A 22071-nucleotide genomic window follows, 5' to 3' on the forward strand; every position below is an offset into this window, starting at 1 on the left:
AAGCTACGTCTTTTTAAAAGATTTTTAATTAATATATAGGGGTTTATCATTTTATTTTGTTAGTGCATGCTTGCCAAAGTTCTCGCTGTCTCTGAAACATTAGAGCTTCCATGCCGTAGTCGAACAATTTTCTTTTTTGAGGCGAACAAATTACATAAAAACAACTACAACATAAATAATTTTCGTATTGAAAAATCAGAAAAAGGACCGATAATTGACTGATGTGTAACCGTTCAATGACAAAGTGATGAAGCTAACTATTTGTAATCTTTTTATTCTCTAACAAAGTAATTTTCAAAGCTTCCATACTAATAGTCATCTCATGCGATAACTACAAACGAATAGCAACAATGTATGTTCGCTGCTGTCGTTGATGAAATGTTAACGACACAATACGTCGCCTTATTGTTCACAACTAGACGGGTCCCGTACGCAACGTCTACATTTTACTTTAGCAACAAAAGAAAAACTCAATAAATCTAAAGCCCAGAAAGATGTTCCATTTGTGGGCTGCGTCTCTTCTTGAAAATTAGTTTGGATTTTTCCATGGGTTTGAGATATCTCCCGATTAATAAAAATAAAATAAAAATAAAAATAAATCGAAAGATCCGTTTAAATTTTTTTTTCTTCAAGTGTAATCTTTATTTTGTATCTGGTCAAGAAAAAAACCAATTTTTTTAGCTTTTTCTTTTATTTTAGTAGTTTGAATTTCTGAGAAAAAGGTATATAATCTTAACTCACCCATCCCCCCTCCCCCTCCAAAAAAAATCTGCTTTCATTCTCCAAAAAAAAAACCTGTTTTCGTACCATATTAATTTTAAAAACGTTTTTTCCCGGTTACAAAATACGTTTTTTAATTTGAATACAAACCGGTGATTAGTCAATAAGTTATGTCAAAAAAAAACTGAAGAAAGATAAATTATATTTCTAAGAAAAAAAATCTATAAAAATAAATTTTCTCAGAAAACATTTCTATAAAAAGTTTTTGGGCAAATCTCCAAAATAGCACTTTTCTAAGTTTATATCACAAAAATAGCACTCAAAAACTAAAAAGACCAAAATAGCATTTTATCTTTTGAAAATTTTAATTTTTTTATTTTTCAAAATTTGAAATCTTATCCCAAAACCTCATTTCTCAACTCTAAACCCTAAACTCTAAACCCTAAACCCTAAACTCTAAACCCTAAATCCTTAACCCCACCCTTTAACTCTAAACCCTAAGTTTGTAACTTTTGATAAAACATTAAGTGTTATTTTTGTGACTTTTGACTTTGAGTGCTAGTTTGGGAACAAAAACTTGATTTAGTGCTATTTTTGTTTTTTTCTCGAAGTTTTTGTTTTCTAAAAAAAACAGATAATATTAGCTTATCTGAAAATAAATTCTAAATAAAGATCCACGTGAGCGGGTCGGATCTTGAATCAGGACGCCTGATTATTATTGATGTATCATTTCATTCTATCTCATTGTATCGATTTTCGTTCCTATCACGATCATCGCCATGACTGTGCTCTCATCTGCAGATCGTGGTTCGTCTTCCTCCCTTTCTTCTCATCGTTATTTGCACGTCTCGTCCTCTGTGATCTTATTTCAATCCTCCAGAAATTGACAATTTTTTCATCGTTCTGTGCAATTTGTTCGTCGATCACCGATCGAACAAGTAACATCGTTGGCTCCGTCAAATTAGATTGTGTTTAGAGATTGGCGAAGTTTGCGATTTCAAATTAGCAGACTGTTTTCATTTGTAGATGATGCATGTGCATATAGGAGATAACAACGAGTAATTGAATTTGTTTTGGATTTGAGAGATGAGAATTTGATCGTGTTGCAGATAATGCTGAGAAGAAGGTGAAGAGTTCGTATTTTGATTTGCCAGCTATGGAGATATCTGTAGCGTTTCCTCAAGCAACACCAGCCTCTAAGTTCCCACCGTGCAGTTAGTATTTCTTCTTTGGATGATTTGTTGTTATTTTGTGGCCTCAATCTGTTTTATTCACAGCTTCAGACTATTACCATTTCGATGATCTATTGACTCCGGAGGAACAGGCTGTTCGGAAGAGGGTGAGAGAGTTCATGGAGAAAGAAGTTGCTCCCATAATGACTGAGGTCAATGTTTGATAGACATCTTCATGTTCAGGATGTTTTTTCTCTGGGTTTATTTGATAGTATCATTGTGTCACATAATTGTTCTTATTTTGATTTTAACTCATCAGTACTGGGAGAAAGCAGAGTTTCCTTTCCATATCATTCCAAAGTTTGGAGCTTTAGGTGTTGCTGGTGGCTCCATCAAGGTAATTTCCAGTGCTTTTTGTTTCTGGGATTTTCTTTGATTTTCAGTTTTTTTTTTTTTAATTTGGTCTGACTTCTCAGGGTTATGGATGTCCTGGCCTCTCCATCACAGCCAATGCTATTGCTACAGCGGAAATATCTAGAGTTGATGCAAGCTGTGGGACTTTTAATTTGGTGCATACCTCTTTGGGCATGCTCACTATTGGTAAGAGGTCCTAATATTTCTTTCTTAGCTTGTTTCGTGTTCAGTTTTTATCTTAATTGGATAAACAGCAAGCATACTATGATTTGTACAAGCATATTTTCTTATGTTTTTTTTTGTCAAGAATAGCTCTTTGTGGATCAGAAGCACAGAAGCAGAAATATTTGCCTGATTTGGCTCAGATGAAAACTGTGACTTGTTGGGTGAGTACGTCGAGACAATTTGCATCCCTTTGTGTTATGTAAACCTGATGTTGATACCATTACATATATTGCACTTGTATAAAGGCTTTGACAGAACCTGACAATGGAAGCGATGCAAGTGCTCTGACAACAACTGCCACAAAGGTTTAACCTTCTTGTGCCCTTGTACTCAGTTGCTTGTACGAGAATGTTTCATTGTTTTGACTTGTTTCAAATTGTCTACTTCATTAGGTGGAAGGAGGTTGGGTGCTTGAGGGACAAAAGCGTTGGATTGGAAACAGCACCTTTGCAGATCTTTTGGTCATCATTGCTAGGAATACGACAACGAACCAAGTCAACGGGTATGTTAGGTTCTAGGGTTTTTTAGATCTTAGGTGTAGAGGTCGTTTGAAGTTAATAAAGTGCCTCTTGATTTCAACATGAAAATCCAGTGTCTAATATGCTGAACTAGGTTGCTATATGATTGGATGTACTGAAGAATAAATTTTGTATGGACCTTAATTTATAGCATACATGGCTCCATATTCATTCGGATAGACTTTATTTTCTGCATAATAAAATGATCAGCTACCGTTTTACAGATTCTTAGTCCAGAAAGATGCGCCTGGCCTAACGGTTACTAAAATCCCGAATAAAATAGGTTTACGTATTGTTCAGAATGGAGACATTCTACTAAAGAATGTCTTTGTTCCGGATGAGGAGCGGTTACCTGGGGTAAATTCATTTCAGGACACAAGCAAGGTACTGTTTTGCCTCCACATAATCCAGAATGCTCTTCAGTATTAATTATACCACAAGCAAATTACATCTTTCTCTTTTCTTTGTGCTATTTTAACTGCTTTTATGTACTATATTTGAATAGGTCCTGGCTGTCTCACGTGTAATGGTGGCCTGGCAACCAATTGGTATATCAATGGGAGTCTACGATATGTGTCACAGGTATTTCAGTCAGATCTAAGGAGTGACCATAATATGAGCATATTCATTTTGTGAATGTGTTTTGTTTCCAAGGTATCTAATGGAGAGGAAACAATTTGGAGCACCGTTGGCTGCTTTCCAGTTAAACCAACAGAAGCTTGTGAAGATGCTGGGCAATGTTCAAGCCATGTTTATGATGGGTTGGCGCCTCTGCAAGCTATATGAGTCGGGTCAGATGACTCCAGGTCAAGCCAGTTTAGGAAAGGTATCCTACAAACCATTCAAGTTCAACTTCGCTGATTCTTTAAGCTCGAGTAAGTGGAGGAATCAAACATAGCTATCATTTGTATAACCAATGATGTGGTTCAACTAGGCATGGATTTCATCCAAGGCAAGGGAAACTGCTTCGCTAGGTCGGGAACTACTTGGTGGGAATGGAGTTGTAGGGGATTTTCTGGTGGCAAAGGTGAGCGAGCTAATCTTCATATCTGACTTGGTTGGCTAATAGCGATAAATTGATATAAACGTGAAAATTTATTTGCAGGCTTTCGGTGACCTTGAACCCATTTTTACATACGAAGGGACGTACGACATAAACACCTTAGTGACGGGGAGGGAAGTTACCGGGATTGCGAGTTTCAAACCCCCAGCTTCACGGGGCCGTAGCCGTCTTTAAGGTTGTGCAGTGTTTGTTGTTGTTGGCTGTTAGTTGCTTTGGTAAAATGTAATGTGTGAGCTTTACATTTACCTGGAGACACTAAGTGCGCCAATTAATATTGGCATAAAGGGACATATGCAACCATTGTATTGCAATAAAGGATCCGTGCTGTGTATGGCATGTAGTTTGGTGGGAATAATCCTTCCGTAAAACATTTAATGAGTTCAAGGATGATATAATAAATTACTTTTAGTTATTTGTGTTTTTGGTTGCCAACATTGAACAAGTGCTTGGCAGTACTTTTCTGTTATGTGAAAATTTTATTATTCACCAAACACATTACAAACCCGAACATAGGTGGTTACAAGTCTGAAACATCAGAACTAAAGAGCAAAGAGAGATAAACCAAGTCGACAATTTAGATAAGATTTGAACTCAACGCCACAAGCCGGCTGTTGCTAAAAAACACCACGACCATAAGCAAAACTCCAAATCAATCATATACATTTGACTCGCCAAGACAAATGCAATTCAAAGAACTTGCATGATTAAACAAAGGGTTGAGGTCTCTGTCAGTCATGAGAAGCTTCCGGTTTATTGAAGCTACAAGGACTTAAAACAACTCAACCATCACGAAAATCGCTATAACCGGCATTTAAGCTTCGGAATCCGCTTGCAAGCACTGAAATCTCAAGGACCACACAATAGTGACTTCTCAAAACTCAAAGACAAACGAACAAAGCTTAAAGAAAAACCCAAGCAACTAGAAAGTACTAATGACTAAAAACCCTAGATGGTAATCTAAGTGAAAATAAGAGAACCAAAACGTCATGTTAGTAAAGGAAACCATCGCTGTAAACTCCCTCCAACTAAAAATCGCCACCAGACCTTGATCGTGCTCTCCACGCACCTCCTACGGGCCACCACACCATGGCAAAGCCAAGAGAAGCTTTCCATACACGAACCTTATTAATACAGCCAGAAACCATGGATCTGTCAAGATCGGAGTCGGCGGAATCCAATTTAGCCATCTTCGCTAGGGGGCAAATAAACCGAACCTGGAATCTCAAACCGAACCCAATTCGATAAAAACTAATCTGAATCGATTCGAACCCGATTGTATTTCGGATTTATGGGTATTATCCAAACCGAATCCGAACCTAATTGGATATCAGATATAATCTGAAATATTCAAAATCCCAAAAAGATCTTGTAGTAAACATGATCTTAATTTCATGTATCCAAAATACACTAAGATATATTGAACATCTAAAATAATTATCTAATATATGAATGTTGGTGGCTCTATTATACGAAGGTTGATGGTTGAAGTTTGAAGTTTTTAGATTTCGGTTTTGTTTTCACTGAATAATGTTTCTTATTTCATGAGAACTTGATTTTTGTTTTATGTTTTTATTTTTTTGGTTTTATTTCTATCAATAACTATGTTTACCTTTAATTTGATTTTGAATGATCACTGTGTGATGTTCCTTTCTTATTTTTGAATCGATTTTACTTATGGTTTGGTTACAAAATAGGTAAAAAATCAGGTACTTTCAAACCGAAGAACCGATTTGACTTATGTTTTGGTTACAAAAAGGTGCAAATCTAGTATTTTTAAACTGAAGAACCGATTGAGATACGAACCCGAAAGTACATCAGGTTGTAATGGATTTTTGAAAATTTACTAAAACTTGATAGGACCCGAACCGATCCCAAACCGAACTTTCATATAACACGAATGGAACTGACCGAAAAACCGAAACCCCTTTGGAAAAAATCGAAACTCAATTGGGACCCAAATGTCAGGCCTAGTCTCTGCTTTAAATTTGAGATTTGAAACTCTATATCACTATATCAGATTTGTGTGACACGTTTAGTCATGTTTTTCACTGTTTCTGTATTTCGTACCTATTCGTGATTATTTTTTTGAAATTCAGTCACTAACCCCTAGTGACTATTTCGTAGCTATATGATTAGTTTATACTAGAGAAGTATATATAAAATTTATTAGATTTTTCTATATAAAACGAGTTTTCATCAAAAACCATTTATCCATTTTTGAAATAGAAGTCCACTTTAATATGTTTTGCTTGAATCAATGTTCTTTTAAATATAGCAATGGAAAGAAAAAAAAACAGAGGAGAAATTTATATTGTCTTCATAATGATAGTGTTGAGGTGAAGAAACCAAATCCTCAAGACAACTACAATACAATCTCTTTCCTCTAATCTTCTTGAAAACATGCAAGAGCAAGAACATAAAGAAGCTATAAGAGCTTCAAACACATCTAACTTTTAGTCGTAATCCTTCTGGAATTCTATGAACATGCTACTACAATCGTTCCCCAATCCGACCAAAGCTGACATGTGCTTGAGGTTCTAGGCAGAGAAACCAATTCACTGAGTTTTTTTAGAATGCACTTCCTTCAAATTTCAATAGTGTTGTAGTTCTTCGACTTGAAAGTATGTAAATGGGACATCAAACGTTCAGTAACTGAACTTGGTTCTCTCCGGTGACCAGTGTTTTTAAAACCGGACTGAAAACTGAACCGAATAATTTTTGGGTCACGGTTCAATATGGTTCAACCGGGTCAAATCTAGTTCAATAATCTGGGTTAATATATTTCAAATGTATAAATTAAAAAAATAATGTTAGTAAAGATGATACATAATAAAAATATAAATGAATTTAAAACATAAACATTGTCAATATAAACTAGTTTTATGTTTATATGGATGGTTTAAATATTTTTGATAGTTTTAAATGGTTTTTATCAGTTTAATAACTATAAAATCTAATCTGGCTACAAGACGATTCATGGTCAAACCAATTATTAAACCCAATCCGGTTATGTATCCGGTTCATGGTCGAACTCGGTTCAATCATCAGATCGGTCCGGTTTTAAAAATACTGCCAGTGACCTATAATGAGCATGGCGAAACTAGGACATTCGGATAAAAACAGAACCAAACTGAATAAAAAAAATTGACTGAAACCAAATTAGTGCACACAATATTTGGAACGATTCTTATTTTTCTATATCTGAAAAAACGAAAACATCAAAGCAAAACTGAGAATCGAATGTATATTCAAATATCCAAAATGCAATTTATGTATTTAAATATGTTATATTTAATTTTAAATAGCCAAATATATATAAATTATTTTATAAACATACCTTTATTTATATCTTTATTGATAAAGTAGAGAAAAAAATAGGAAGGAATCGAGGAATATTTTTAAGTATACAGAGAAATAAGATTATCAGTGACAAAAATAGAAAAGAAAAGAAAAAGGATTATCATGAAGAGTTTTGGTCCACGTGGTGCCACGATGCTTTTCAAAAATCTTATCCAAGCCTTCGTTCCTCTACCTCTTCTCAGTTCTCCCTTGTCCAGTGGATCCCGTTCTTCTCTCCAAACAATGAACAAACCCAAAAACTAAACGAAGAAAAACATGGCGACTGCTGTGTCCTCCTTCTCTCCTATCGCTCAGTTCCATTCTTCTTCTTCTTTTTCCCTCAAACGGACACAGTTTCTCAGATATGGCAAGAAACAACAACAGCTTCACCACAAAGTCTTCACTACCCCAACTTACCAATCCACACCTTCCCGCTGCTCAACCGTTTCAAGAGACGACTCCGCCACAACGCCCGAACTCGAAGAAGACGCGGTCGAGATTCGAAGAAGAGAGGAGGAGAAATTCGCTGTTCTGAACACTGGAATCTACGAGTGCAGATCGTGTGGGTACAAGTACGACGAGTCCGCGGGTGACCCATCGTACCCGATCCCTCCTGGGTTTCAGTTTGATAAGTTGCCTGAAGATTGGAGATGTCCAACTTGTGGAGCAGCTCAGAGTTTCTTCGAGAGTAAAATGGTTGAGATCGCTGGTTTTGCTCAGAATCAACAATATGGACTTGGTGGTAATCAACTTACCTCTGGTCAGAAGACAGCTCTGATCTTCGGGAGTCTCTTCCTCTTCTTCTTGCTCTTCTTGAGTGGCTATTTCATCCAATAACTGTTCTTGTTTTACTATCATGTTATTATTACAATATCTATCAATGTCATACACCATTTGTTCCGTTATAAACGGAAGCTACATTATACATTTGGATTCTGCTAGAGGCTGGAGAAATAGATAACTACAACAATTAAGAATCGATGGCCTAAACAGAAGACTGAACTATTTTTTCTTAAATTCGCGTGCCAACTGTGTCTTAATTTGCCTTCATCTGAATCTTTAGATGATTAATGACAGTAGATGCAGGTTCTTACTGTAAAAGCCTGAAAACCGGACTGACATAAACGATAAAATAAAATCGATGTTAAGGAAATATACAAATGTTTAAGGCAAATACAAGAACGATAAGAAATCGTATTCGCAAAGAGACATGGAGTCGAGATTTAATCTCTTTCCTTAACTCAAAATATTCGCTCCGTTAGACGGAACTATACGAATATAGAGTCCCAGGATACAACCATGGCAGACGAATCACGCCTCACTCGTGATCGCCCTATCGAACTATAAACTCTACGAAACACTCTCGCAATATAAACTTACGCTAAGGAATTTTGCTGTTGGATTTGGATACGGAAAAAATACAGAATTGAAGAGAGAAGAGAGTCGATATATATAAAGAGGAGACGAAGAGCGGTTTTTCGAAATTGTTGCCAACGTTTTCCGAAAATCTCTCAAGGATCTCGTAGTGGAACGTTGAGCAATTTTCTCCGCAAGTTTCTCTTTTTTTGACTCGGTTCTGATCCATTTCGAACAGATAAACTTCGTGTCGTTTTTAGACAAACTATATGTCGTTTATACACAAATGTCATGCTGTTTTTTAGAAATGAAATGGCAAAAACGTTGAGCTTAACTTGGTCCAAAAAGAATCTTATTGGGCCGGAGGCCCTCCACCAAGACCCAAGACCCAAGACCCAAGACCCAAGCCCAAGCCCAAGCCCAAGCCCAAGCCCAAGCCCACGCCCACGCCCACGCCCACGCCGAGCCGAGCCGAGTCGGCCGGACGGCGGCGGCGGCGCACGCGTGGGGAGCCATCCTCTCTCCTTGAGTCGTTTACACCCTTGTGTCATGGGGACATATATAAACATCTCAACTCTTCTCTTCCTCTCCGATGTGGGACTTTCCACATTTATTTACTTGTGTTTTGTGGGCTTTTAATCTTTTTAGCCCAGTCATTATTCATTCACATTTCCATTAAAGCCATTGGGCTTTAATTGATCCAACAATCCCCCACATGAATATAAATGACTCTTCTAAACATATGCAGACTAAATGCAGACTCGATAGACTCTAAAGACTATACTTATTCTAATCCTGACTAGACTGGACAGACTTATCGAGAGTGTTTGCGAAAACTCCACTATGTTTGAGTTGGTGGCATTTTTAAGCCTTGAACCACTCATAATTAATATCTGTCGGGTTTACTTTACCAGAAGGTGAACATGATGTCTTGAACCAACCGGTGTTTTATGTATACCGAGACAACATGCATAACGCAGCTTCATTTTCTCGTAGAACTTAGTTCTCTATTGTGTTCATTGTGGCCCTGAACTATTCCTGGTTTTCATGAGTGAACTTAGAGAATATAGCCTTGCATTCATTCTCCTAGAAACGGCCCCATTTCACACTCATTAGGTGATTGACCATGAAAAGTATTGAGTAATACTCCGCTTAGAAGCTATGGAATCATTAAAAGCTTATGCTTATCCTTCTCACATTTGTTAGCACTTTATCATCGTAGGAGCTGGGAAGAGACTACTTTGTCTCAAGTGATTTGGTTAGATTATGTTTGATTTTGTTTTCCCTTTGAACCTACGTCTTGGGATCTCCAGTCATGATAGGTAGGGTTGCAATCAAGCATCCTCATTCGTTATAGGCTTTAAACCCATTCCTTTTGATGATTTAGCAACAACATCTCGTGACAAACCTTTAGTAAATGGATCTGCTAGGTTGTCAGCCGATTTGATGTAGTCTATTGTGATTACACCAGTTGAGATAAGTTGTCTAATGTTTTTATGTCGTCTTCTTATGTGACGAGATTTACCATTGTAGAGATTATTCTGAGCCCGAGCTATTGCTGATTGACTATCACAATGTATGCGTATAGCTGGCAAAGGTTTCTCCCACATCGGAATATCTTCCAAAAAATTTCTAAGCCATTCGTCTTCTTCTGCTGCTTTGTCTAAGGCTATGAACTCAGATTCCATGGTAAATCTGGCTAACACTGTTTGTTTGGTAGATTTCCATGATATTGCTGCTCCTCCTAGTGTAAAAACATATCCACTCGTGGATTTTGAGTTTTTAGAATCTGATATCCAGTTAACATCACTGTATCCTTCTAAAACTGCTGGTTCTTTACCATGGTGAAGCCCAAAATCTTTGGTGTAGCGCAAGTAATTGAGTACCCTCGTTATAGCTTTCCAGTGTGTATGACCTGGATTACTTGTATATCGACTAAGTACGTTTACTGCATGCGCCAGATCCGGTCTAGTACAATTGGTCAAGTACATGAGACTTCCGATCACACGTGCATACTCGTTTTGTGAAACCACTTCACCTGAATTCGTTGTCAAGTGCATTTGGGGATCTAACGGAGTTTTTGCCGTACTATTAGAGTAATTTTTAAATCTCTCTAATATTGTTTGAGCATAAAGAGATTGGGTTAAGATAATTCCGTTTGAATTTCTTGTGACTTTAACCCCGAGAATTACATCTACTAATCCCAAGTCTTTCATCTCAAATGTCCCTTTGAGCATGTTCTTTGTTTGATTGATAATGTTTTTATTGGTTCCAATAATGAGCATATCATCTACATATAGACATAGCAAAACATACGCATTTTTGGTAGTTTTGTAGTATATGCATTTGTCACATTCATTTATTTTTAAACCATTTGACATCATTGTATTGTCAAATTTTTCGTGCCATTGTTTAGGAGATTGTTTAAGCCCATAAAGTGACTTTACAAGTCGACATACTTTGTCTTCCTGTCCGGGAATGACAAAACCTTCAAGTTGTTTCATGTAAATTTCCTCTTCTAAATCACCATTTAGAAAAGCAGTTTTTACATCCATTTGATGGATTTCTAGGTCTCTTAAGGCTGCGATTGCTATCATCAGTCTTATTGACGTTATTCTCGTCACTGGAGAATATGTATCAAAATAGTCAAGGCCTTCCTTTTGTCAGAATCCTTGAACTACAAGTCTAGACTTGTATTTTCCACCAGGTTTTCGTGTCATTATCCATTTATTCCCTAATGCTTTGTAGCCAGGTGGTAAATCCGTTATGTAATAAGTATAATTTTGCATGATCGAATCAAATTCACTCCTGATAGCTTCGTTCCAGAATGGAGCTTTTGGTGAAGCCATGGCTTCTGCCAAAGTTTTTGGAACATTTTCTACTAAAAATGCCATTAGGAAATCTTCTCCAAAAGATTTTTCTTTTCGAGTTCTTTTGCTCCTTCGAGGTTCATCTTTTTCTCCATTTTCTGAAATATCATTTATAGAAATCTCAACGTTTGTCTCAGTTTCTAAGTTTTTTTCATTGTCTTTTTCTTCTCTAGTTCGTTTTGAACCTTGTTTTTCCTTATATGGAAAAATAATTTCGAAGAAAGATGCATTACTTGATTCCATGACTCTATTTACATGAATGCCTGATATTTCAGATTTATGTACCAGAAATCGATAAGCATTACTGTTATGTGCATATCCGATGAAGATGTAATCCACTGTTTTAGGTCCAATAGATACCTTCTTTGGTGGTGGTACCGCAACTTTTGCCAGGTACCCCCACACTTTGAGGTATTTATACGAAGGTAAATTACCTTTCCATAATTCATATGGAGTTTTGCCAGTTACCTTGTGTGGAATTTTGTTGAGGATATAATTAATGGTAAGCAACGCTTCCCCCAACATGTTCTGGGGTAACCCAGATTCCTGCAACATTGCATTCATCATCTCTTTTAGAGTTTGATTTTTGCGTTCAGCAACTCCATTAGATTCTGGTGAGTAAGGAGCTGTAGTTTGATGGATTATTCCATGTTCTTTACAGAATGCATTGAATGGACCATCATACTCGCCTCCTCTGTCGCTTCTAACTACTTTAATAGTTGTTTTAAGCTGATTTTCGACCTCGAGTTTAAATTCTTTAAATTTTTCTAAGGTTTCGTCTTTGCTGTGTAATAAAAATACATAGCAATATTTTGTGCAGTCATCTATGAAGGTCACAAAGTACTTTTTACCACCTCTAGTTTGTAAGTATTTTAAATCACATAAATCTGTGTGAATTAAATCTAGAGGTTTATTAGTTCTTTCAACACGAGGTGATGGCGTTTTCGTGAGCTTAGCCTGTACGCATACTTCACATTTTTGTTTACTTGTTTTGCATTTAGGAATTAAATTTAAATTCATTAATCTTTGTATAGATTTGTAGTTTACATGGCCTAATCTTTCATGTCATATATTAAAAGACTCAACCAAATAAGCAACTGGCTCTTTCTTATTCATTGAAACTTTTGAAGCTACAACTGTCGGAGGGACTGTCATTACATTCAACTTGACAAGTCCACCCTTAACATACCCTCTTCCCAAATACATCCCATTTTTCCTAATCACGAGCTTGTCCGCCTCAAAATTTGTGGCGAATTCATTCTTGCTGAGCAAGGTTCCCGAGACCAGGTTCTTCCTCATGTCAGGCACATGCTTCACATTCGTCAGAGTGACCTCATGTCCAGATGTCATCTTCAAAATCACATTGTCGCGTCCTTCAATCTTGGAGACTGCAGTGTTTCCCATCTTGAGCTTCTCCTCAGTCATGCTTTTCTGATAGGTGTTGAACATCGCCCTATCGGTGCAAATGTGGGTGGTTGCACCAGTGTCATAACACCATTCCTTGGGGTTGTTGCTTTCAACCACGTTGGCTTCAGTCACCACAGCAACGAGATCCTCCTCAGTGAGATTTGCCTGAGCCTTCTCATCCTTGATCATTTTGCGACACTCAACAGTCTTGTGCCCCACTTTGTGGCAGTAGTGACATTTCCCCCTGAACTTCTCCACATTCGCATTCACATTGATTTCAATGCCTCTGTTCTTGAAGTTTTTTCCAGAAGCCTTCAGGGTTGCAACAGTTTTGGAAGGCTTTGTAGGAGAATGGGCGTGTGCCTTTCCTTTGCCTTTGTGCTCAGCCATGTTGACACTCTGCTCCTTAGCAGTGACATTGTCAGCAATTCGGTTTTTGGATTCCATCTGAAGCCTCATGATGAGCTCCTCGAGCCCCATCTTCTTCTTTTTGTGCTTCAAGTAGTTCTTGAAATCTGCATAGCTTGGAGGAAGCTTTTCAATGAAGCTGAGAGTTGTGAATGTCTCGCAGATGGACATTCCTTCAGCAGCGATTTCATGGCAAATGAGCTGAAGCGCTTCCACCTGATCCATGATGGGTTTTGAATCCACCAATTTGAAGTCGTGGAACTTTGAGACCACATACTTCTGGCAGCCAGCGTCCTCACCTCTGTACTTCCTGTCCAATGATCTCCATAGCTCTTTCGCTGTGGGGATCTCACAGTAGACACGGTACAATGGGTCAATGAGACGACCCAAAATGTAACCTTTACAGATGAAGTCGGAATGCACCCATATGTGAACAGTTGCAAGACTGTGAACATCATCAATCCCTTACGGAATCAGGGGCTTGTCCTCTTGGATGAACTTGTCCAGTTTCATCGTTGTCAGGAAGAACATCATCTTCTTCTGCCACGTTTTGAAGCTTTTGCCATCAAACTTGTCTGGCATCAGCCCTTGAGTGAACAAGCTAGGTACAGCCGGAGGAGCTTGAACTGCCACCGGACCATTTGCAGTTGCTGATACTGATCCCGTCTGATAAAGACCAGCACCGAATAGGCTACGGCGAGTGGTTTCATCAGCAGCATTTCCCGCAGGGAGGATACTTCTTGTTGTTGACGCTGTGATGTTTCCAACGTTTGTCACGGTTGCATCAGTTGCTGCAACGTTGAGTGGAGTCTGATTGACATTTGTGGTGTCAATGGGGATGTTGTTATCGTTCATCATTGTTTTTACTGTAGAGAAAACCATGAAGATGAATCAGTACTCCATTCAACAAATAACATATTATTTTAAAGAAAAATAATAGTTTAAAATCGATGTTCATTTTTGGTGTTTGTACCAAATCACATCGATATAAGTCTTGAGAAAACGTTTTGCAAACTCGCTTAGAAGCATTCGCAGAAACCATTTTTATAGACTTAGAATGTTTCACAAACTCGCTTAAGAAAGCGGTTACTGAAACGATTCATGTATATAACGTTTTAAGAATGTATCCAAAACCGTTTTGCGAAAAATGCTAGAAAGTAATCCGCAAAGCGTAATGAAATAAACAATAAACGTTTCGCGGAAGTGCTAAAAAGCAAATCGCAAACACGGTTATGAAATAAGAACAAACGTTTCGCGGAAGTGCTTGAAAGCAAATCGCAAACCCCGTTATGAAATAAGAATAAACGTTTCGCGGAAGTGCTAGAAAGCAAATCGGAAACACGGTTCCAAAACCCGTTTTTATAAATCGTTTTTCAACCCGATTCGAGCTTTAGACATAAAGTGATTTTGAGTTAAGATTGTAAAAGCCAGAAAACCGGACTGACATAAACGATAAAATAAAAGCGATGTTAAGGAAATATACAAATGTTTAAGGCGAATACAAGAACGATAAGAAATCGTATTCGCAAAGAGACATGGAGTCGAGATTTGATATCTTTCCTTAACTCAAAATATTCGCTCCGTTAGTGAGACAGAACTATACGAATATAGAGTCCCAGGATACAACCATGGCAGACGAATCACGCCTCACTCGTGATCGGCCTATCGAACTATAAACTCTACGAAACACTCTCGCAATATAAACTTACGCTAAGGAATTTTGCTGTTGTATTTGGATACGGAAAAATACAGAAATGAAGAGAGAAGAGAGTCGATATATAAAGAGGAGACGAGGAGCGGTTTTTCGAAATTGTTGCCAACCTTTTCCGAAAATCTCTCAAGGATCTCGTAGTGGAACGTTGAGCAACTTTCTCCGCAAGTTTCCCTCTTGTTGACTCGGTTCTGATCCATTTCGAACAGATAAACTTCGTGTCGTTTTTAGACAAACTACATGTCGTTTATACACAAATGTCATGCTGTTTTTTAGAAATGAAATGGCAAAAATATTGAGCTTAACTTGGTCTAAAAAGAATCTTATTGGGCCGGAGGCCCTCCACCAAGACCTAAGCCGAGCCGAGCCGAGCCGGCCGGACGGCGGCGGCGGCGCGCGCATGGGGAGCCATCCTCTCTCCTTGAGTCGTTTACACCCTTGTGTCATGGGGACATATATAAACATCTCAACTCTTCTCTTCCTCCCTGATGTGGGACTTTCCACATTTATTTACTTGTGTTTTGTGGGCTTTTAATCTTTTTAGCCTAGTCATTATTCATTCACATTTCCATTAAAGCCATTGGGCTTTAATTGATCCAACACTTACCATACTACAAAACGGCATTACAACAAATGAAAGAAACTCGGTGTCTTAGCCATGATAATGTAATATTCGGGTGTCTGCTTCCAACTTAAAATTAATAGGTGATAAATAGATTGACTCTAACCCTTTATATATTACTTAATTCCTTAAATTCCCGATGTTGGATTCTTTATGCTTAATAGATAAACCATTTTCTTTCCCCGACCTTGCTGTCTACGAATTCATTGGGTAGGAGGCAACGAAAATGGGTTGAGATTGGCAATAATAGTTTCGGTATAACTTGACTACAATTATTTGCTTCTGTAGAAAACTTTGACATATCTAAACAGATTCTCTTAAACGCTGAGACAAAACCTAAATCAGTCATTGCAGACTCCTTTGGAGAAACATACCTTGTCCCCGCAACAACGGAGGAAGAACACCCACCGTACCACAAGGGTGGTTGCAGTGCAACTATGATGGTTATGTTGAAACCACAATGGCAAGAACAGTTTGACCTTAAACTAGAATCAAACACATAAACTCACGACGTATTCTCTGACACATTCGCCGATGTAAATTAGAAAGTTTGAATTTGCAAAATAATGGAGAATAGAAGAAGAACGCGGAAAAGATAGATGATTGGACACAAGAAATTGTTTACCCGGAGTTCACCTAGAATGGCTACGTCTCTGGGGCATGGTAAGGAGGCAATTCACTATAATCTTAAGAACAAAGATATAGAACCCTCTCTCTCTCACAATCAAAGCTTACAAACCAAACTCGGTTTTTTGTTGGACAAAGGAGAGGAGAACACACGAGCTCCCCTTATATAGTGGGAAATCAATTACATTAACCTTAGGTTGATTAAGGCATACGCCCCCTTTCCATAAACCTATTAGGATATATTCCAAAATACTTGTAACTTCCATAAACCATGAAAGTAATATTTCCAAGAACCTATCAACTTCTACAACTCTTTCATTTTCTTAATATGACATTCTTGTTTTGGTTTAAGTTATGCGATCTTGTTTGATACCCATCACCAAATCCTGACGACGGATTTCTTAACGTAGTCACGAATCCCAACACAAGAACTAAGAAGTCTTAAGCAGGATGGGTATACAGAAATAATGAAGGAATATTCTAAGGAGAGGGACAAGCTTCTTCTCTCAGAACAAGTTCAACATTATAAAGTGAGTTCAAAGCTCTACTTATGGCATGCAAAATTCAAGGTCAAAAGGATATACATGGATCATATTTGAAGGGGACAGCAAGGTTCTGGTGGATCTCATTACCAAGAAGTCAATTAACTTTGGCCTATACAATTACATACGAGATATTTGGAGATGGAGCGCAAAGTTTGAAGACATAAAATTCTATTGGATTCCAAGAGAAAATAACAAAGCAGCTGATACACTCCCTACACAAGCCTTACTAGTGGATCCTATACGTTTGTCTTTCATTCATTTGTACCATCTATAATCATAAATCCTTTACATCGTGACTATATTGAATCATCAATATAATTCAGTTTCGGGGAAAAAAGTAAAGATTGTTCGTAGAGATGCGCTAATATATGTCATGTTATTTAACAAATGGTGACTAAAAAAGAAACAATTTCCGGTTCAGAACTTCATCCGGTTTACTCACAAATATCAAAACGACAACACGTGGTTGTACAAAATAAAGAACCGGGACGTGATGTCGTTCTCGCCAACAACTTCAAGCCGTCTTAGTTTACGAGAAAAGAAAGTACAATACGTGGAAAGATTGAAAAGAAGTTCCTTTTCTTTATGCCTACGTAATCGCATACGTCACAGCCTAGTGACGTCGTTAATGAGTCTGTCCACTATTTAAACCCCACTAGTGAGACTCCTTTCTTCTCCACTAAATTCCATTTCTCTTCTTCTACTTTACCATCTTCCTCGCACACATGGCTCCATCTACGAAGACGGTCAGTGGGGGGTTTCACGATCACCATATCATATACTTTTTCCGGCTCCTCGTACCTAACGAGTTATTTTTGGCGTCTCTTTAGGTTTTGATTCCTATTGCGCATGGTACGGAGCCTCTAGAAGCGGTGGCGATGATCACCACGTTAAGGCGAGGTGGCGCTGACGTGACGGTAGCTTCCGTCGAGACTCAGGTTGGCGTTGATGCTTGTCATGGTATCAAGATGGTCGCTGATACTCTCCTCTCTGATATTACCGATTCTATTTTTGACCTTATTGTGCTCCCCGTAAGTCTCTCTATAGATTATTGCTTCTCATGTTTGCTTGATAATTATTTTGCTAAATATTATATATATATATATATATATATATATATGATTGGTAAAAAGGGAGGGCTTCCCGGCGGCGAGACTCTTAAAAACTGTAAACCATTAGAGAATATGGTAAAGAAACAAGACGCAGATGGACGACTTAACGCAGCTATATGTTGTGCTCCTGCGTTGGCTCTTGGTACTTGGGGTCTACTACAAGGCAAGAAAGTAAGTATCCAAGAATCTTGTTTTTCAGTTTTTGTCTTATGCATTTCTTGATTTACATATGGTGTTTTCTTTTAGGCAACGGGATACCCGGTTTTTATGGAGAAACTTGCGGCTACTTGTGCCACTGCTGTTGAGTCAAGAGTGCAGATAGATGGAAGAATAGTTACCAGTCGTGGACCGGGAACCACCATAGAATTCTCCATCACCCTTGTAGAGCAGTTGTATGGGAAAGAGAAAGCTGATGAAGTCTCTAGTATCTTGGTAATGATTTGTCTCAACAAAGATCTCAGAGAGCAGAATAGTAATTATGCTGTGGTGTTTAAACTTGTTTATGTCATATATTCTCTTAGACTTACCTGCTCTCCTTTTGAAATCAGCTGGTTCGTCCTAACCCTGGTGAGGAGTATACTTTTACTGAGCTTAACAAAACGGAGTGGTTATTTGAAGATACGCCACAGGTATATATGTATATATTCAGTTGCCTCTCCACTTGGTGCTTTATTTTGCCAAGACACACTCAGTTTAAGATAATGTTTTCCCATTTCAGATTCTTGTACCCATTGCAGAAGACTCAGAGGAGACTGAGGCTATAGCGCTTGTAGATATCTTGAGACGAGCAAAAGCAAATGTCGTGATTGCTGCAATTGGTAATAGTTTGGAAGTTGTAGGATCATGCAAAGCTAAGCTAGTAGGAGATGTGCTTCTTGATGAGGTTGCCGAGAAGTCATTCGATCTGATTGTGTTGCCTGTGAGTAGTGCTTAACTCTCTAAACATGATAACTTATTAATAAGTCTGAAAGAACATTTTGGAATTATATATTACAATGATAAATAATCAAAAATACAGGGCGGTAATGGTGCTCAAAGATTCGCAAGCTGTGAGAAACTGGTGAATATGTTAAAGAAACAGGCAGAAGCAAACAAACCCTATGGAGGAATCTGTAAATCGCCTGTTTACGTCTTTGAGCATAATGGTTTACTCAAGGTGCATTAATCAATCAATCAGTCCTTGAATATAGGTTCTTGTTTATTTAGATCTTGAGTCACTAAAGAGATATAAGAGGGATTTTTTGTATAGGGTAAGAAGGCAACTACTCACCCAAGGGTGAGCAACGAGCTTTCAGACCAGAGTCACATCGATCACAGAGTCGTGGTGGACGGAAATCTTATAACGAGCCGAGCTCCAGGGACTGCAATGGAGTTCTCACTTGCGATTGTGGAGAAGTTTTACGGGCGAGAGAAAGCGCTTCAGCTTGCAAAAGCAACGCTTGTTTGATAAGGCTCAGCCTTTAAGATGTTATGTATCTCTCCTGGTGAGATGAGTTACTTTGTAATATGAGCTAGTGGATGTGAGTGTAATTCATGTCTTATTATCCATAAATAAAGAACAAAACTTAGGTTTGTTGAATTAAGCTTGAAGAAAAAAAAGGAAACTTGAGAAATAACTTGGGATGCAAGTTACCTAATTCTATTGAATTATGGAATAGGAAATTATCTATTTGTGTGATTCCTAATGAGTTTAGGAAATATTGAGTTATATATAAGGAGATGCATATGATGTTGCATAACTTAATGAGTTTGAGATTGTGAGATTGAGAGCTTGAGGTTTTGAGTAGTTTCCTCAAGAGATTAATAAGATGAGTTTCTTATTTTGAGTTATTATCTTGTGTGTTCTTGAGATCGACGTTCTAGATTTGGTATCAGAGCTTTTTGACGAGCCATGGGATCAATTGAAGTTCAGATGTCCTACGGTGAAGATCCGGAGAGGTGGTCTGAGTGGATCGACGCGTTCACTGCAGCTCACAACTTCACCGTTTTTGAAACAAGACAGTTTGCATATGGGTTCATTGAAGGTGATGCTCTGTCATGGTATGGAGATGAGATTTCACGATATGGGTTTAGTAGCTGGGATGATCTGAAAGTCATAGTACTTAATCTGTTCAGTACATCCGTAAGGCAAGAGAAAGAGCAACTGGAACAGCCCAGCTTGATTGATAGTTTGAAAGAGATAAGTCACCTTCTGAATCGTTTTAAACAAAGATGGAAAGAAAAAGAGAATGCAAAGAAATCTCAGGTGGAGAAGACGTTTGAATCAAATGAAGCAAAACAGGCCGAGAGCGATGGAGGAGATGATCTAATTCTCAGTAGACATCATCTGCGAGGCACATGTTTCCACTTTTCAACAGACAGAGGGTTTAAATTTGAGCAAGCGTCATGGCAAATTGTAACAATTATGGTGGCGAAGAGCTTCAAGTTAAATTCATCGGAGTTTGACACGGATGAAGAGATGACGACGATGAATGAAGATGATAAGCGTAAAGTTGACACAAGCACTCGTAATATTCAAGCTAAAGGTTCGGGTCATACTGATTTTAGGAGCGTAGTTGAAAGAATCAATAGTGTAAGCAAGAAATTTGTGAGTAATAATAGTGAATTATGTGAGTTGCTTGAAGTGAGTAAAGTCATTCATCACCAACCATTAGGATCCGAAGTCAAAGAACTTGCATCAAGAGTACTCGGTAGTTCCAAGAATTTGACTCCTTGTATGTTGCTATTAAGGCGTGGCTTACCCCAAGTTAACCACGATATTTCTCTGTTCTTAATGACTATAAAGAAGCTTTGCTTGGGGGAAAAGAAACTTCATGCAGAAGTTACAGCCAGAGAAAGGCTTAGGATTCTGTACGAGAAAGGGTACAGTTATTTAAAGAATCTAGATAAAAACGGAGCAGAATCAAGCGAGATTTACGAGGAAAAAGCTGAGGTAAAGCTTCAGTTATCCAAGGCAAGTAAGTCTTGTGTTCACATGGTTGAGAAAGGATCACTGAAAGTGACACAGAAGGTTGAAGAACAGATCAGAATATTCAGATTACCTTTGAGAGGCTACATTGACACACACAGAAGTTCTGTTAGGGCGTTAAACGAGTGGCTAAACAGGAACACCATGGAAGAGGATGATCAGACCGAGACCGAGGCTCCTGAGATATTTAAGGTATGTAGCGAAAGGCTAAGAGAGACTGAGAATGTGGATGATATTAAAGTATTGAGTGCTGCTGAAGAGATGGAATTGAGATTTAGAGGCTTATGGTTTAAGCAAATAGAGAAAGAAAAACGAAGGTTGAGAATAGGGAAGTTGTGTAAAGAGCTGGAGAAACAGAAAACCGAAAATTACATGTGTTTGCTCTATGTGAAAATAACATAACATCCGAGATTTTAGAATCTCACGAGTTGGATATCAATACTCTTGCAAATTTATTGTCGTTAGAGGTTCTGTTGAAGGGAGAACACGCAGCTCCTGCTGGTTCTGCAGTAGAGAGAGTGAAAGAGAACCTCAAGGTATATCTCAAAGTGAACAGGGCCATTACAGAAGCTGAACAAGAAAAGATCAGAAACAAGATTGCCGAACTGCCAAAACAAAAGGAGAAGCTACAGAAGATGATGAGTGCATCTGGGTACGAAGAGAAGGTCCCTGCGAACATGAAAGAAGATAACGTCATGAAGCTCACTAAGATTCTCCAAGAATTCGATTTCTTTAAGAAGGGAAGTAAGGAGAATATACAAACTGAGAATTTAGAGACTGACGTGAAGAAGTCTACCAAAGATCCAAAAGAGAAAAAGAAGAAGAAAAAGGGTAGTAAGAGTGATGAGGTAATCTTCGAAACTTCTTTAATTAAGCATGAGAGCCTACAAAAGAAGCTGAAGCAGGCAAACGTGGAGTTAGCTGCAAAGGCAAGAGAGTTAAAGCATAAACTTAGGGAAAGAGACAAGGAGCTTGCTGCTGTACAGTCTTCCTC

The 22071-nt window shown here is 38.1% G+C and overlaps 3 protein-coding genes across 4 annotated transcripts; all 3 read left to right on the plus strand.

Annotated features, from left to right (window-relative positions):
• Positions 1 to 1373: 1373 nt before the first annotated feature.
• LOC106390738 (acyl-coenzyme A oxidase 4, peroxisomal) lies at positions 1374 to 4524 on the plus strand. Of its 2 annotated transcripts, none has more exons than XM_013831261.3 (13): positions 1374 to 1527; positions 1830 to 1934; positions 1998 to 2104; positions 2212 to 2289; positions 2369 to 2492; positions 2619 to 2692; positions 2777 to 2836; positions 2924 to 3033; positions 3274 to 3433; positions 3555 to 3631; positions 3704 to 3875; positions 3984 to 4076; positions 4155 to 4524. In XM_013831261.3, exons 1-13 carry the CDS (start codon positions 1500 to 1502, stop codon positions 4284 to 4286), a joined length of 1320 nt encoding a protein of 439 aa, XP_013686715.1. In that variant the 5' UTR covers positions 1374 to 1499; the 3' UTR covers positions 4287 to 4524. The 2 variants fall into 2 exon arrangements, with proteins under 2 accessions (XP_013686715.1, XP_022556705.1); XM_022700984.2 differs by having other exon boundaries at positions 2004 to 2104.
• A 2916-nt stretch (positions 4525 to 7440) lies between these two features.
• LOC106390739 (rubredoxin) lies at positions 7441 to 8392 on the plus strand. Its single transcript, XM_013831262.3, has one exon. The coding sequence runs from the start codon at positions 7728 to 7730 to the stop codon at positions 8286 to 8288; it is 561 nt and encodes a 186-aa protein (XP_013686716.1). The 5' UTR covers positions 7441 to 7727; the 3' UTR covers positions 8289 to 8392.
• A 9244-nt stretch (positions 8393 to 17636) lies between these two features.
• On the plus strand, positions 17637 to 19688 carry LOC111212067 (protein DJ-1 homolog A). The gene is made up of 8 exons (XM_022713445.2): positions 17637 to 17743; positions 17828 to 18028; positions 18131 to 18280; positions 18356 to 18541; positions 18658 to 18738; positions 18828 to 19028; positions 19128 to 19265; positions 19359 to 19688. The coding sequence occupies exons 1-8, from the start codon at positions 17723 to 17725 to the stop codon at positions 19554 to 19556; spliced, it is 1176 nt and encodes a 391-aa protein (XP_022569166.1). The 5' UTR covers positions 17637 to 17722; the 3' UTR covers positions 19557 to 19688.
• The last annotated feature ends 2383 nt before the right edge of the window (positions 19689 to 22071 follow it).

Source organism: Brassica napus, chromosome C4, assembly GCF_020379485.1.
Source record: "Brassica napus cultivar Da-Ae chromosome C4, Da-Ae, whole genome shotgun sequence".
Classification (NCBI taxonomy): domain Eukaryota; kingdom Viridiplantae; phylum Streptophyta; class Magnoliopsida; order Brassicales; family Brassicaceae; genus Brassica; species Brassica napus.